The sequence below is a fragment of the Trichosurus vulpecula genome, chromosome 8 (assembly GCF_011100635.1).
Source record: "Trichosurus vulpecula isolate mTriVul1 chromosome 8, mTriVul1.pri, whole genome shotgun sequence".
Taxonomy (NCBI): Eukaryota; Metazoa; Chordata; class Mammalia; order Diprotodontia; family Phalangeridae; genus Trichosurus; species Trichosurus vulpecula.
Window position 1 is genome coordinate 163305740 of NC_050580.1, and position 17919 is coordinate 163323658.

General features: G+C 35.0%; 1 protein-coding gene across 7 annotated transcripts in view; it reads left to right on the plus strand.

Annotated features, from left to right (window-relative positions):
- NEDD4 (NEDD4 E3 ubiquitin protein ligase) overlaps positions 1-16952 on the plus strand; it is a 180267-nt gene extending 163315 nt beyond the window's left edge. For all 7 annotated transcript variants that reach the window (XM_036734932.1, XM_036734934.1, XM_036734933.1 and 4 more), the window contains 11 exons: positions 1936-2165; positions 2685-2806; positions 2893-2963; positions 4725-4820; positions 5129-5202; positions 7336-7396; positions 9701-9760; positions 9851-9958; positions 10890-10986; positions 13347-13419; positions 14215-16952. In XM_036734932.1, coding sequence (XP_036590827.1) covers positions 1936-2165; positions 2685-2806; positions 2893-2963; positions 4725-4820; positions 5129-5202; positions 7336-7396; positions 9701-9760; positions 9851-9958; positions 10890-10986; positions 13347-13419; positions 14215-14317 — 1095 coding nt within the window. In that variant the 3' untranslated portion in view covers positions 14318-16952. The remainder of the gene's footprint in view (positions 1-1935; positions 2166-2684; positions 2807-2892; positions 2964-4724; positions 4821-5128; positions 5203-7335; positions 7397-9700; positions 9761-9850; positions 9959-10889; positions 10987-13346; positions 13420-14214) is intronic.
- The last annotated feature ends 967 nt before the right edge of the window (positions 16953-17919 follow it).

A 17919-nucleotide genomic window follows, 5' to 3' on the forward strand; every position in this document is an offset into this window, starting at 1 on the left:
CCTTCCTACTGCCAACATCCTAATAAGGCCCTTATTACCTTATATACATATTATTACAGCACTGTTCCTATTGACTCCAGTGTTCACCCATCTCTAAGCTAACTTGAATACTGGTTTCAGACTGTCTTCCTAAAATAACATTTCAGTTAAGCTTATGGACTCACAGGAAAGGAGACTATCTACAAAATGATTAATTTAAAAATAAAAGACCTCAGTAAAATATTTAAAAAGAAAGAACAAAGCATAGGCCTCTCCTTTGTGGATTTGAGAGTATTGTCCATTTGATCAAGTCTAAACTCATCTGAGAATTTGAGGTCCTCCTAAATTTAGACCCACTTTACCTATCCAACCTTCTTCTTACCACTACCTGTTTTATGGCCTCAGTTCCAATCACTTTGAGCCTCTCATTTTCTTTTGCACTCATGTTTATTCCCTACTTTGTATCTTTGTTGATGCTAATTTTCCTGCATAGTGACTTCTTTTGTTCCAACAACCCAAATCCTACCCATCCTTCAGTGTCCTTTTTAAGGACTCTTTCCCCATGAAGCCTTTCCTGACCATTCCTACCCAAAGTAATCTCTCTGTTCTCTGAAGTCATAGCTTTTCACGTCTGTTGGCCCAGTTGAGCACTCAGCTGCTGACTGTTCATATTGTTCAATACTTTTATCATGCTTTTCTTATTCTTTTCCTCCCACTAGGCTGTCGGCTCTTTGAGAACTGAAAGCTTGTATTATATTTTTTTTTAATCCTCCAAGGTTCCTTTTACAGTACTGAGTCTATAGTAAGTAATTGTGACAAGTCGCGGCATGTCGAGAAAAGAGCAACCAGGATGGTGAGGAGATAAAATCATGTGACTTAAATATTGGTTGATGAATTGGGAATGTTTGCCCTGAGGGAGATAAGATGTAAAGACTGGAAAGGAAAATGATCACTTTGTTTAAATTATATGAAGGTCTGTCACATGGTAGAGTAGCATTATACTAACTCCTCTTGGCCTCTGGTGGAACAAAGAACAGCGGCTAGGCATATTTTAGTTCAGGGCAAAGGAGAGGATGATAACAATTCAGGACGTCCCAAAGTGGCGAGGTAGTAAGTTCCCTATCACTAGAATTGTTCAAGAAGGTGCTGGTTAATCCCTTGTAATGTTTTAAAGTGGTTGTTTTAGATGACCTGAGGTCTCTCCCATTTCTAAGATTCTCTGATCCTCTATATAGACTACTGGAAGACAACAGACAGACCAACATCGTACGTAGCTAAGAACGAATGATTCATTTTGGGTTGAGGCCACCATTTAACCAAGTGTTTAAAAGGTGGAGTCAAAAACAATGAGTCAACATAGAATGACTAGAGAGATCTATGTGCATAATGTTTAAAGGACTATTTGTTACTCATCTATTCTTTTAAGCTACATTCCTGGATATACATGCTGTATAGTTCTCACCATCAGTATAGTTCTCATGATCATACTTAAGGAACAGTACTCTATAGATTTATTTACATTTTGAGGGGCACAGTAGATGGAGTGCCAGGCCTGGAGTCAGGAAGACCCATTTCCCTGAGTTCAAATCTGGTCTGCCATTTCCTAGCTGTGTGACCCTGGACAAGTGGTTTAACCCTATTTACCTCCATTTCCTCATCTGTAAAATGGGCTGGAGAAGGAAATGGCAAGCCACTCCAGTATTTTTGCCAAGAAAACCTCAGATGGGGTCGCAAAGAGCTGAGTACAACTGTAACAACTAAACTACAAATACACATTTTGAGGATGTTGTTGCTGACACTGTCTTCCTATCTGGTTAACTTAACATTAACATTAGGATTATTACTTATGCACAGGGTAGAAGGGAACCCTAACTTGTTATGAAATTCCGTGGGTAGAAATTTTATTTTCATATTTATTTTAGTTTAAGCTAAAATTGCTCTTTTCTGGATTTTCAGAATGACATTCCAAATCGATTTGAAATGAAACTTCGGCGTGATACAGTTCTTGAAGATTCTTACAGAAGAATCATAGCTGTGAAGAGAGCAGACTTCCTCAAAGCTAGGCTATGGATTGAGTTTGATGGTGAAAAAGGATTAGATTATGGAGGAGTGGCCAGAGAATGGTTCTTCCTAATATCGAAAGAAATGTTTAACCCTTATTATGGGTTGTTTGAATATTCTGCTGCGTAAGTGCCATTATAATAAATGAACAAGATAAAAATCACTATTATAGTACCTTAGAGAAAAAATATAAATCTCCAGATTAATAATGTTCTCACAAAGGAATTGTTTTACTTTAAAATACACACACACAATCACCAATTACCACTGTCTTTTAAGGAACAGTGGTTTGAATCTCTAAGGTTGATTACAATGGAAGCTTCATTTTACTGGAGATTGAAATTTTATTGAGTACATCTACTGTTAAAAACATTTCACCATTACTTCTTAAGTAGGGCTACTGGTAGTCTCATTCTGCACAAAAGTCATTACCTTTTTGACCCATGGAAAGAATGTATCTTGGTAGGCCAAGAAAGAAGAAATATGCAAAAAAACAACTTTAGAGTTGGTCTACTATTTAAAAAAAGACTTTCTAAACCTAACTTTGGTTGTAATAGAGTTAAAAATTGCTATAAAAAAACTTCCAAATGTACCATTAACTTTTTTGAAATAGGAGAGTACCTAAAATCTTATTTTCTTTACAGGGACAACTATACCTTACAGATAAATCCAAATTCTGGATTGTGTAATGAAGATCATCTCTCCTACTTCAAGTTTATAGGCCGTGTAGCTGGAATGGCAGTTTTTCATGGCAAACTTTTAGATGGTTAGTATGATCGATAACACCCAACTATTGAGAAAATGTGTCATTCTTTCCATTTTAGTAATTATTTTAAATCTCTCATTTGAAAGGTTTTTTCATTCGTCCATTTTACAAAATGATGTTGCATAAGCCAATAACACTTAATGATATGGAGTCTGTGGTAAGTCTATTTTAATTATTTTTGTCATTTGTAATTTAGGAACAGTAATTTCAAAATAATTATTAATTTGAAATAGAACATTATGAAGAATACTATGGTTCTTTATTTTTAGGAAGTTAGAATTATTGGAGTTTAAAGTTCCAAATACATATCTGTTAACACATTTCTTATTATGAATGATATACATCTTTAAGATAGAAAATTAGGTTGTGGTTCTTAAATTCAGTTCAACAAACTTTTGTTAAAAGCTTACTATGTACAAGGCATACTGCTAGGCCCCGGGACTGTGAAGGTGAGAATCAGTACAGTTTCTGGCCCTCAGGGAGGTTGCATTCTGAAAAGACGGCTATTACAGACACACAAATAAGTATGACCCAAAGTAAAATGTTATCAAGACCATAGGAGAGTCAAACTATTGTGTAAGAAAATTTAAGGAGAAATTTCAACTTGGAGAGGACCAGGGTGGGGATGGGATGGATCAAGAAAGCCTTTGTGGTTTAAATGGCACTTGACCTGGGCCTTGAAAAAAGAGGACAAATAGGTGTGAAGAACATGCATTCCAAAAATGTGGGAGATAACCTGCATAGATGCACCGAGTTGGGAGAGTGAAAGACAAAGTCAGGAAATGGCTAACAGTCATGTTTGACTAAAAAGTAGAGTTAATTAAAGGGGAACATTAAATTAACATAAAGGTAAAAAGGTTGGAATTCATGCACCTAAAATAAAATTATAAACCAATTGTATATATTTTTGGCTGAGATAGGAAAGAAATCATTAAGATCCACAGAAATCTGAATTTTCCCAGTAGCCACACTTTATTCCAGATAGTAACAAACTTTGGTCAATAAGTTAAGAATTTGCATTTTGTCCAAAGAACAATAAGTAACCACTAAATGTTTTTGAGCAAGGGAATATCATGAGTCAGAACTGTATATTAAGTTAATTTGGTAGATGAGAGAATAATTTATTGAAGAGGGGGGAGACTGGAGACATAAATAGAAAAAAAAAACAACCATAAGAATAAAATTCTTGTCCTATTATAATGGAAACCAGATGAGCCAACCAACCATTTAAGGGGAAAAAATGTATGTATGTATATATGTGTGTGTGTGTGTGTGTGGATGAATGGATGTATATGTAAACACATCCCAAGACCTTTGTAGTCAATGAAGTACATTTTTTGTTACTTTCATGTTATATGTAAGTGAAGAAAGTTCACCAAAAGTAAAAGATCATATGGTGATTTGGGAGGCTAAGATGAAATTTTATTTTTAGCTGCAGCATTTGGCTTAGGACAGGGCAGAAATCCTTAGCAGCAACCTGAATTTTTGCAATAGTTACTATAGGGAAACTTTTTAGAACTAATACACATATCCAATGCCGTTTATCCCAATAACTGACTAATGAGCTTCCTAGTGCTGTCTTGCCACTTCTGAAGGCCCTTATTACTACTGCCACCATGGATTTATCTCTCGAAGACTTCTTTAATAAGATGTTGTAAGTTTTAATAATCTTCAACTTGCATACATACCTACTATTACACCTTGTAGGTCATTGACCATTTATGTTCAAAAAGCAGAGAGTGAATCCTCATCTTCTACTACTCTACATTACCCTGTCACTCAGCTTTATAAGTGTGTATGTGCATAGACATAGGTATATACACCTACATATGGATTCTAGTAGTCTTGTGCAATATTATTTCAGGTAAGCTCTTTCTTAAATGTACAACTTTTAAATATTCAGTCATTTGTCTTTAAGGACAATGAATATTATAATTCACTAAGATGGATTCTTGAGAATGATCCAGCAGAACTAGACCTGCGGTTTACAGTTGATGAAGAACTCTTTGGACAGGTTTGTAAATATTAATTAACTGAAACAATATGAATTGTAAAATAAATATATAGAGAGTAAAAGTTACACATGCTGTGCATTTCTGTATTCTGTGTAATCTTCTTCCCCTTTACTTGATGAAAAGAGCTTTCTAAAGGAAAGGACAAAATATTTTATTTCCTAAGTTCTTTAACCCGACATCTTAAGTTTCTTTAGCTTTGACTTTTAAAAAGTAATTTAAAGCACTGTCACGTACCTTAAAATGCATATTTTATCATCTGTTTTCTCACAAAATTAAATATATTTAAATATACTATGTTATTTTTTAGACCCATCAACATGAATTAAAAAATGGTGGATCTGAAATAGTTGTCACCAATAAAAACAAAAAAGAATATATTCAGTAAGTATTTTACTATTACAAATTATATCCTTCTTTTTAGATACCCAAACTAGAAAAATGAAACTTCTCTATTCCTAGTTCCCGATATTTGTGTGTAGGATTCTTCTTACCTCTAGCAGTTTCTGTGTTATTTTTGCGCATCAGTGATTTATTGTAATGATAAAATGTCATTTCCTTTCTGCCTTTCATCAGTATTTTTAAGTTTGAATGAAGCTCTCCGAAGAATAGCTTCAAGTAACTATGTAATTAATTTTTATGCATTTAAAAGTTTTATTGTGAGAAAGGCCCCAGGAGCTTCACTAGGAGCCCTGGTCTAAACCATTCTGTTTGTCGAGGTCTTCAAGGATAAGGACACCCCAGTCTTTGTGAGTGGTCTATAATGTTCACTTATGTTTATTGTAAAAAGGTTTCTCCCATTGGATTGAACCACTCTCCTACTATACTGTAAGCCCATTTCTTCTTATTTAATCCTTGGTTCATATGGGATATATCTGGTAGGTAACTTTGTAATAATTGTTCATATACTAAAAGATAAGTTATCAATCACCCCTAACCTTCCTTTCTCTAGACTTATTAACCAAATTCATTTAATTTTTCTCTACAGTTTCTGAATTATTTTAGTTATTCCACTTTGGACCCTCTCCAGTTTTTCCACAAAATGTAGAAAGAGAAATTTGACACAGTAATCTAACCTGCCTAGTGTAAGACATAATAGCACTATACTCTGTACTAGTCAGACATTTTGACATATTATAGTCAGTTTAGGGCACCACATTTTGAAAGGAATATTAACAAATTGGAGCATGTCCAAAGGAGAGAGATGAAGTGAAGGGTCTATAAACAGAATCACTTGAGGATTTATTGAGAAAATTGTTAATAAAAAGAAAATCATGGAGGAGAGGTGAGGGAATCAAGGGAGGGAGGTGATGGTGTGATGATAGCTGTCTTAAAATATGTGAAAAACTGTCACATGAAAGAACAATTAGATTTAGTCTGTGTAATCCAAAGTTAAGGGCAGCTAGGTGGCGCAGTGGGTGGAATGCTGGGTCTGGAGTTAAGAAGACTCCTCTTTGTGACTTTGAATGTGGCTTCAGATATTTACTAGTTCTGTGACCCTGAGCAATTTACTTAACCCTGTTTGCCTCAGTTTGCTCTTCTATAAAATGAATTGGAGAAGGAAATAACAAACTACTGTAGTATGTTTGCCAAGAAAACCCCAATGGCATCACAAAGAATTGGCGGCAACTGAACAACAAAAATCCAGAGATTTAGAAGTAGGAAAATGGTAGGAATTACAGAGAAGCTAATTTTGATTCAGTCAAAGGAAGCACTTTATAACTTTTTAAAATACTGCTCACACTTATTTCACATTAATTTTCACACAATTTCAGCTGAATTTTCCCAATTTCCTATTCTCCAAACCTTACATTGTAACTTCACTTCTCCTTAGAACCTTCATGTAGCATCCTTCAAGGCGTAGCTCAGGCACTACCGCCTTCATACGGGAAGCTGTCTCTGATCCCTTTAGTTTTTAGTCCTCTCTGCCTCCTCAAATCTTCCATTTTTATTTGTACAAATGCTGTATTCCCTAGTTGAATGCAAGCCTCTTGATGATGGGGACTCTTTATTTTGTATCTCCAGTGCATTGCACAAGGTCCTCTGTATAGATAGTAGGTACTTAATAAATGCCTGTTCAATTGAATTAAGCCATTAGAGCCATCCAAAAAATAGCATTCTTGTGAAGCAGTGAGCTAGTAGATGCACTACAGTGAGCTCTTCAAATAGATATTCAAACAGAGGCTTGGTCATTTATCATGGATGCTATTGAGAGGATCCTTACATTGGGCAGAAATTTGGACTAGATGACTTTTAAGGTTATTCCCAACTCTTAAAAGATTCCATGATTTCTAGCAAAAGGATTATTTCCTGATTTTTTCGTGCTATAATTTTCTTACCATACATCCCAGTATGGTATAGCTTTAGAACAATACTAGTATATTATTTATTCATAATAAGTTTATAGCCTACTGAGATAATTGTGCATTTTCTTCTTTTTGTATCTGTGCTTGCCATTCTTTACTGCATTAATTGACTTTTCATTGTAAAATACTGACATTTTACATTTTCATTTAGTCTTGTCATACAGTGGCGATTTGTAAACCGAATCCAGAAGCAAATGTCTGCTTTTAAAGAGGTATTCATTTTACTTTCACCTGCTTTTCTAAAATTTCAAAATGCACTTTAAGTTTTAGTAATATTTGTTTTGATCACACCCACAAGAATCAAGTGCATGTCTTAATTTTTTTAATGTTTTTATATGTAAAATTAGCACTTTAGGGGAAAATATTTTATCATCTGGCAGAGAAAAATGGGCTAATAGTTTTTTCAGTTAATGTCTATATATTAACTGTTTGTTATATCCTTGTTACTTCCTGAATATGGGGTAACATCTCTGATATTAGTTTATGTATTTCCATACTTCTCTGTGTTTTTCATATTTGTCATTTCTTATAGTAAATTTATATTCCCTTATAGTTATGTACCACAGTTTAATAATTCTCCAAATGATGAGCAGATAACTCCAGTTCTTTGCTACCATAAAATTATTTTGGCGTATGTGGAATCTTTTTTCTTTTTGTCAGTGACCTCCTTGGAGTATATACCTAGGAGTGACCTCTTGGTCAGAGGGTGTGAACATTTTAGTAATTTTGTTTGCATAATTCCAAATTGCTTTCCACACTGGCTATATCAATTCACAGTTTAACCAGCATTGCATTAGCAGCCTCTCTACAAACCTCTCAATATTGACTAACTCCCATCTTTTGTCATCTTTTGCCAATTTGCATGGCGTGAGGTGAAACTTCAGTTATTTTGATTTGTATTTCCTCTTACTTTTAATGATTTGGAGCATTGTTTCCTGTGATTATTATTAGTTTGCAAGTCTTCTTTCAAGAACTGTTTTTTATATCCTTTTGACATTTAACTGTTCGGGAATCACTTTTGGTTTCATTTATTTCTGTTATTTATACATGCCTTAGATTATCAGACTCTTATTTTATTTTAGACTCAAGGGTCAGAACACAAGTACAGAATAGAGAAAAGAAACAAAACATATCATTAACTTAAATTTTGAGACTTAAATACAGAGTAAGAAAAAAGCATGTCATGTGCATAGCAGAATGTAAGAGAGGATTCAAAATGTGTAACAATAAATTTTCATTTCAAGAAAGCCTATATGATAAATAATGCACATTGTGTTGAGAATTGTCCATTTTTTCTTTGCTTCCTTGTGAGTTTTCTTTTGTTCTCTGCTGTGCACTTTTACTTTGTTATTTTTTTCCTCTCACCCAACTCCCCAGAAGGCTACAATAAAGTTTAGAAATGTTTCTCTATAGCTATAGATAAATACATACACATACATACATACATACGTATATAGACATATACTTTCCCAAACATACTCTACTCCTGATCTTTGTTTTTGTTTGTGTATATCTCTTGTTTGCTATCCCTCCTGTCTCCTCTACTTTACTTCTACCCACTACCTTGCCTTCCTATTACTTGCCTACCCCCCTCCAAGGATCCCTCCCCTATCTTCCCATTCCCATTAATCTAAACACCCTTCTATGTCCTCCTTTTACCTATTCCCTCATCCTCCCCTCTAAAAATCCCTCCCTTGTCCTGTCCCCCCTCACTATACCCCTACCATTTTATTTCTTCTAAATTTAGAAGACTTTTATACTCTTCTAAATGTGTGTGTGTGTGTGTGTGTGTGTGTGTGTGTGTGTGTGTGTGTGTGTGTGTGTGTGTGTAGTTCCCTCTTAAACCCATTCCCAATGGAAGTAGGTTACCAGAACTACTAGCTCTCCGCCCTCATCTAATTCCTCTGTATCCATTCTTCCTCTTGCACCTCATTTGTATAAAATAATTACTCTTTTTACCTGTTCTTAAATGGTTTTACTTTTTAAATTCATATCATAGTCAGGTTTACCCCAATCTTTCTTATGAGCTCGCCAATTATTAATAAAAACCTTAGACATACATTTTACATTTTATATATATATATAAAAGGTAAACAGTCTGTCCTTGTGAATCCCTTATAATCAGTCTTTGGTATGTACCTTATGTTTCTCTTGGTTCTTGTATGTAGAATCTTCTATTAAATTCAGGATTTTTTTAACAAAGTCTTGAAAGTCCGCAGGGTATATTATTTTCAGCCAGAGCCCCAGTTCTTTCGCTCTTTGATATATTGTGTTACAAGACCTGCGGTCCTTTAATTAAGTCTCTGCTGCTAGGTCTTGTGTAATTCTAATTGTGGCATCATCATATTTGAATTGTTTTAAAATTATCAGACTTGTCGGAATTATTTTATATAAAGACTTTTTTCCAGTTGACCCCTTCCCCTTAGCTATGATAGTTAAGTTTGTGAAAAAGCTTTTTGCAATTGCCTCTCTCCCTTATTTGTCTAACTTTGTTTTAAATGTCTTCTGTTCGTAAGGGTTTTTTTGAACTTATACCACAAGATCTCATCAAGATTTTTGATGAAAATGAACTAGAGGTAAAATGTGTTATCTTTTCATTTTAAGTAGAAATTCCATACATATTATTTTAATATTGATTTATAGTTTAACATTTCTTATTTATACAGTTACTCATGTGTGGACTGGGAGATGTGGATGTGAATGACTGGAGAGAACACACAAAATACAAAAATGGCTACAGCGTCAATCATCAGGTCATCCAGTGGTTCTGGAAGGCAAGTAAAAGCTCTGGTTTTTGTAAGATAATCTGGACTATATCTGCTATCATGATGATCAGTTAGAGTCCATTTCATATATGCTAACTAAAACAATATCATTTCTCTTTCTGTTTTTGGATGCAGGAAGGAATATTTCAGACCTCAAACTTCATGCCCTTAATTCTTTCCCCCTAGGTTGGCCCTACTTCCTCCCTGTGTCCTAGAACCAAAGTGGGTGTTCTCAGGGAGAAAATCCTTTCAGATAATTAAGATTTTTTCATGCAGTTTTATAAAGAAAGAAGAAAAACTTGAGGTGAAAGGCCATTATTCAGATATTCAATTGTTTAAATTTTTTGTTAGTAAAAGAACAATAATAATACCACCTCACATTTATACATTACTTTATAGTTTTCAAAACACCTTCACCATGTCATTTAACCCTTCCACCAACCCTATTAGGTGAGATAGACATTTTTATCTCCAGTTTACAGATAGAGACACTAAGGCTCAGCTCAGCTCAGTAGGGTTGAAATAATTAAGCAGCCAGGCTGAGACTAAATCACTGGATTCCTACTCTGATGCTCTTTGCCCTGCATTGTCCAGTTCCTTCTTTTCACAAGGAACCAAAGTTTGTATTGTATTCAGGAAAGCTGTCACGTGAAAGAAAGTAGAAGACAAATATGTAAGAAGGTTTTTTCAGACTTATCATGCTATAACCCAATTTCTAGGAATTACTACATCTCTTGAACATCTTGGAGATAAGAATCTAACTAAGGAAAATAAAAGTAATCAAAGCGGCCAACCCCAATTAGCATAATGTGCAAATATAAGAAACCTGTATATACACATGGAAAAAGTGACTATAGCAACTTATTGACAGCATGCTTCGGAATCCTGAGATATTTTTCAAGTGTCCGTAAAACAAGATTTTTTTTTTAATCTTGTTCAGGCTGTTTTAATGATGGATTCAGAGAAAAGAATAAGATTGCTTCAGTTTGTCACTGGCACATCACGTGTACCCATGAACGGATTTGCTGAACTATATGGTAAGGGTTTTCCATTCATCGAATAAGCAGAAAACATAAATGAAGTGATATCAGTAAAAAGTAAAGGAATTGTCTAAAACATATGGACTTTTTCACTGCTTGCATTAAGTTTCAAGTTTGCAATGTTAAGTGCACATCCTTACCTTATAAAATGAAATAGGTATTTTTCCTGGTGCAATTTAGGTAAGACATCTGGGCTAAGTCAATATACATTTCTGTGTATACTTCTTAGTATTGAAAATGAGAGTGGAAAAATCCTGAAAACTTTGAAATTCCATAAATCATTGCAAGAAGAACACACCAAAATTTTAGAGGAAAAGTTTACAGGTATCCCTAGAAGTTTGAAGTAGATATATAAATGAAAAGGTGACTCTAGAATGGGAAATTTTACAGGTCAAAACCTATTTTCTAATTGATTGTTATCAAGGATTGGCAAACTACAGCCTAAGGACCAGCTCCAACCCACCACCTATTTTTGTATGGCTGAGAGTTAAGAGTGGTCTTTACATTTTAATTTTCCTTTAAAATGTGAAAGCTATTCCTAGTTTATGGTCCGTATAAAAACAGAGGCATAGTTTGCCAACCCCTGATTTATAACATAAAGTTGGAGATTTGCTTTGGTGAGAAAGAGAGAAAAAAAATCACTTTGATACATTCTATCTGTAAGTGGCTACATTTGCCCACATTGCTTATTCTGTTCCTTGGAGGAAGTGCAACTGTGACATTTGGTTTACATTAACAGATAAAAAGAAGAAAAAATATCTTTATAAAAAAACTAGCTAGGATTAGAACCCATTCTCAGTAATGGCAAACAAAAGGATTATAATTTGTTCACGGCTGGCAGTCATGACTAGGTATGGACAGGACAGGTTTTAAGTTTTCAGAGTCAGAGTAGTACTGTGTGGTGAAATTATTGTCTCCTTCCCCCATCTCCCAGGAGGCTTAGCGTCCTTATGTAGTATTCATTTATACTTGTACAAAACTCACAGGGAAGCAGCTGCTTCAATAACTGGACAGTGACTATTCAGAATAAGAGAGATAAGATAAGGAAATTAGTAATTGATAACCAGCGCCCCCCAAAAAGAAAAAACAGAATTCCAACAAATGTACTGAATGATTACCATTCACAGGCTTTAGGAGTAGCTGCTAATAAGGCTTAGTGACACACTGTTCCAAAATGTCTTGTAAGTTAGAGTTCTCCATTGTAGCTGCTATTTCTTCTTTGTCATTGATTCGAAAGGGGTTTAATACTGGTCTTATGTTTAATATTTGTACCTCCAAGCATTTTAAAAAAGAGACCATTTTTCCAAACCAGAAAGGTAGACTTCCAGTTCATATCTGAAAGGCAAAGCCCTCTGAAGTTTTACTCATAAGCAAAGTTCAATAAGAGTCGTCAGAGAGCAGCGGGATAGGTATTGTTGGTGTGAAACTGATAATAACTGGATACTTGTTTTCGTCTTGTAGTGTCTTAACTTCCACACAGCCTTCCAGTGTTTCTAAAGCATTGGACTTCTCTGGGTCCTGGAGATTTTAGGAATTATCTTGAAAACCTCTACAGAGTTTTCTTTTCCACAATTCAAGGCTACAATTAGCTCCCCACCAAGCAGGTCAGAAACTACAAATCAATTCTCAGTCCCCAGGAGAGAAGCCTGGACACTCACTCCATCCTCCTGCTCTGCCATCCCTGGCATCTATCTGGAAGTCCCCTAGTATTTTAAAAGTTAGGTAAAAGTTTCTTTAAAACAGTGAATGTTGAGTAACCATGAAAGAGGTAATGCCTAGTGCAGTCATTTCCAGCCTCCAGAAATCTAGAAACCATAAGTGGATGTAAATTAGTGATCCCCAGAGGTCAGAATCATTGAAGTGACAAGAGGAATATGTTGGAATGGCACATACAGTGTTCAGCTATTGGAGCTACTTTCATAATATGAGTAAAAAAAAGGCAAGCCTAGGACCAGATCAGTATAGATTGGTGTGACCATTGCCCTATGAAGCTCCTTGCCTAGTTTCAAAAAACTATCAGCCCTTATGAGGTTGTCAAGACATTGTTTTAAGTGGAAAGAAAGGCAGTGGTACTTTCCCCACTTCCCCATGCATACCGTTGGAGTAAGACTATCTAGTTATGTCAGCACATTCAGCGTGCTTTGCTCACTGCTGTCTCCAAGTTATGGCTTTACCACATCAAACTTTACCACCTGTCTCTGCAAAAAAAGCATGGTCAGGCATTTTAATGCAAACTTCCATAAATTCGAACTTACTGTGACATGCAAAATTAGTTCCCTGTTAAAATAAGTTGCATATTTGATAATGAAAGATTCTTGTATAGAATGAATGGAACCAAAAATTATTCTTCCTTATAGGTTCAAATGGACCACAGTTTTTTACAGTGGAACAATGGGGTACCCCTGAAAAACTACCAAGAGCACATACCTGGTAAATATTTTATTATAGTGGTATTTTGATTAACAAGTCCCTCAGAAATAAAACTACTTTTAGCAAAACTGGTCTAGACTTAGAGAAACTTGACAGACATTTTAGTTCGCTCAGTCTTAGGTAACTGGTGAGTGTGGCCAATGAAGAGATCAGTGATGGTGTCTCATATACAAGCTTCTTGAAAGTGAGCCAGGGCTCATGCCCATCTGTGGAGTAGGTCCATATTTCAGTTCTCAAATGACCCATTCATCTAAGCCAGAAGTGTCAAACCTATAACCCATAGGCCACACCCTCAACACCTCTGAGTGTGGCCCCAACAAGATCAAAATGTAAATGGGAAACACTTAAGATAAATAAAAATTCAATAAAACATAGATAATATTGCATTCTAAAACTAAGTCAGTATGCACCCTGCAGGTATCCTTATGTATGGATTAGTGGCCCCCCATTTCTATTTGAGATTGACACCACTGGCTTAGGTAGACCACTGCACATATAGCTTCTTTGCCTCTGTGTAAAGGCTAATTGGGACAAGATAGGAACACCCCAGCCCACCTCCATTAAAGAGGTATTGGGAGAAAACCTGGAAGGCTTAGATTCTCTTACCATGAAAAAAGGAAGAAATATCCCACCAAGATGCAGCTGGGAAGAAATCCATGTCACAGGACACCCTTCTTTTTTTGGTAATGACAGATACTTCTGACCATAAAGTCTGTCACTGGAACATTGGATAGAAGTATAACTCTCTCATTTTAACTTCTGATTTTAATGTATGTTTATTATCTGTTCTTTCAGCTTTAACCGTTTGGATTTGCCTCCATATGAATCATTTGAAGACTTGTGGGATAAACTTCAAATAGCAATTGAAAACACTCAGGGTTTTGATGGGGTTGATTAGAATATAGATAACAATATACTATATTTTTTATTGCTGCAATTCTACAAATGAAAATCTTGACTTAAAATTCTCCAGGGAACTACTTCAGACTTGGCTATTGACTTCGTAAATATCGAATAAATCATATAAAACCATAAGAAGATATAAATACTGAAACAATTTTACAGGGAAAATTATTTCACTTTTAAAGTAATATCACACAGTATTCTTGTATGAGTATCTTTATTCATATCTTAAAACAAAGTATGTCTTTTGAGTTGTGATTACAGGATTTAAATCCTCTGTGCCTAAATAGTTTTTCTCCCTCAACAATTACCTCTTTTACAGTATTCTTCAGGCAGTTCTTAGACTACTGAAATTGTAACTGTGAAAACATTTGTGTAAAGAGTGTCAAGTGTAAAGAATTGATGCATTCTAAGAAGGAAAACAGAAAAAATTGTTGAAAACTTAAATATTAAGTTTTTTGCAATATATTCAGTGCTGCTTTCAGCTATTTATTATTATTAAAAGGCCTTGCCTATAGCACCTTACTACTCAACATATTTGTAAAACTTTAGAAAGTATTACCTATATTTTGTAGTTACCTAGCAGAGTTGCAAACTTTTTACTTATTCATCTTAAAAGCTCTTTCAGACATCTGTTTTTAACTTTTGGTAATATATAGTTTATTAAATACAGTATTTTTACAAGTTAGCATGTGAAGTTAATATTCACAACTGCATTGAATAAAACATATTAATTTTTGTGCTATGGTTCATCTGAATAGTTAAAACAAGATTTTTTAATTTTATAATTGCCAATTATAAAGAAAAACTGAAAACCCACTTTTTCAAATATCCAAGGAAAGATTAACAATGTGTTAATGTGTTCCCATGTGTTCTCTGGAAAACTAAGTGAAATTTGTTTCACTGTTCACTCTTTCACTATTCACTCTTTAGTCTTCCACAGTGACATAGTATTACGTGTTTACAGAGTTTCTTATGTTTACAGATTAAGCTAGTTTCTCTCATTGCATTTTTATATTTCTTGTTTCTTTGCTGTAGTGTACAAACCAAATATTTGTTAAAAGACTATATAACCAAAGTCATAGCAAGAATGTATAATTTGTTTTAGATATGTTATTTACCAAATTTCTTATGCTTTTTAAAAACCTATGAAAATATGCTATTTTATTATAAACAAAACACTTTTGTAAGTAGTATCTTATTTTAATGAACCTGGAGAGACATTATGAACTTATTCATTTAATTATCCAAAATATTTTTTGCCATCTTTTGTGTGCGAGGAACTTGGTGCTGTGGGGTCGCAGAGAATATTTGCGTTCTCTGTGGAAGTAGAGTTTTGCCTGTGTCTGTACCTTATGTCAAAGCTATATTTGAGTCAACTTAAGCATACCAAATATATTTTTCAAAATGTTATGATATTTTTGAGGGATGCTATAAACTTAGGTCTGCTTTGAAAAGTACTTGTTCCTGTTGGCTTAAGGGGACTGATAGGATGGTAAAAATGTAATATCCTACTCAGTTCATGAAAGAGATGTTCAAAACTTAGAGAGTTGCAAACATACTATAAAAACAACACCAATTATTTTGAGAGTACCCTGTTCTCTCAGTCGGTGGTCAGTAGTCATTCACAGAGCAGTGAAGCTGCTTCCTCTGCACCAGCCAACACTATCATTTTATAGCCAGCTTCTCTTCCCCCGTCCCCCATTCAGGTCAGGAATCAAGGGCTAGCACTCTTTACCAAACCATACACACTTATACACTAAGTACTAGAACACCAAAAGGAAAATATTTCATTAAACAAACTGGTTGCCAATTGAATAGGATGTTGTGAACAAATATAGTATATAATTTATCAATTCATTTCATACACATCAACAAAGCAGTGTTAGCATGGGCTATAGCTTCATTATAAAGACCTGAATGTCATTATTATTTTCATTAAAATTATATTCTACCTACATTTGAGGTCATAGTTTAAATGTAAATTTGGTAAAATTATGGCTGTCAAAAACTGATAATGAAAAAAAAGTTTATTTATCCAACTGATTTTTATTTAAAAATTTGTTAGAATATGGTGTTAATGAGGTTGCAGTAGCACATTTACAATACTTACAAGGCAATTAACTCCCTGCAGACAACTCTGTTCCACAGTCACAAGTTGTATGTTTAATCCTGGGTAACCATCTTAAAGGTGCATATTATTTGATCAGTAAGGATTGTAGATTGTTTGTAGGTCATCACCTCTAAAAGGAAAATTGGAGGATGTATATCCTTCTGACGTTGGCTGAGTAGGATCATCCTTACACATTTTTTTCAAGAATTTAAAGCACATAATGTTATCCCCTATTTTCCTGTATTTTCCTATGTTTTCTCTGTAATGTTTTCCAAATCTTTAATACATAATTATACTACAAATGTAAGCGTTCCTTGTATTTTGGGCTGCCATCATAATGACAGTTCATGTGAATATTATCCAAATAAGCACAGTAACTGCCACTTTTATTTTGCATGGTATTCAACATGGAACTTTTTTTAACTTCGGAGATGGCAAAGCTCTAGCAATTGGTATAGCAGGACTATTAACAATTTTTTCAAACCCAATGTGAGAAATAAAGATTTATTCTAATAAACCATAATTTGTTTTCTAATGAAGAATTCATACCAGTTAAAATGATCAAAGAGATCTTGCAGCATGTGAAATTATCAAGATGTAATATAGTCAAAATGTAAACTAAATTATTAAGAAGTACTGACAACAGTGTTACCTTTCAAATGGGGGTGGAATCTCAACTTTGTTGGTACTGGCTTCTCATACTATTTGACTTTTGTCTGATCATGCCCTCCTACTCATCCTCCACGGTTCCAAACAATATTCTAGGGGCCTTCCTCTCAATCATGAGGCTACCAGAGAAGACATGAGGAAATGCAACATCAGTAGCAGCATTTTAAGTGCCTGCTATGTGCCAGGTACCGTGCTAAACACAAGGGATGCAAAGAAAGATGGAATCCCTGTACTCAAAAAGCTCACAGTCTGAAAACAGTTATAAGTACATATTAGAGAGATAGTAATCTTAGAGACAAGGCACTAGCAAGAGTGAGGAAAGAGCTAGGAGAGGCCTACTATAGTAAGGCAAGATTTGAGCTGAGTCTTCAGAGAAACCAAGAGGCTGAGGAGAGGAGAGAGAATATTCCAAGCAAGCATGGAGGACAGTCAACGAAAAGACACTGAGTTGGGAGATACAGTGTATGTGAAGAACATTCACATCTTGTATGTGAAGAATATTCACGTCTCATGTGTGAAGAAGAGCTAGGAGGCCAGTGTCACTGGATCACAGAGTACACAGAGAGAAGTAAAGTGTAAGAAGACTGGAAACATAGCAAGGAGTCAAGCTGTACATGGCTTTTAAAAGACAAACAGGATTTTATGTTTGATCCTTGACATAATTAGGGGTTACTGGAGTTTACTGAGTAGGAGGAGGAGGTCAGGGAGCTATGGTCAGACTTGTCCTGTAGACGTATCATTTTGGCAGCTGAATGGAGGATGAAGAGTGGGAAGAGACTTGAGGCAGGGAGGTCAACCAGCCTGCTATTGCAGTA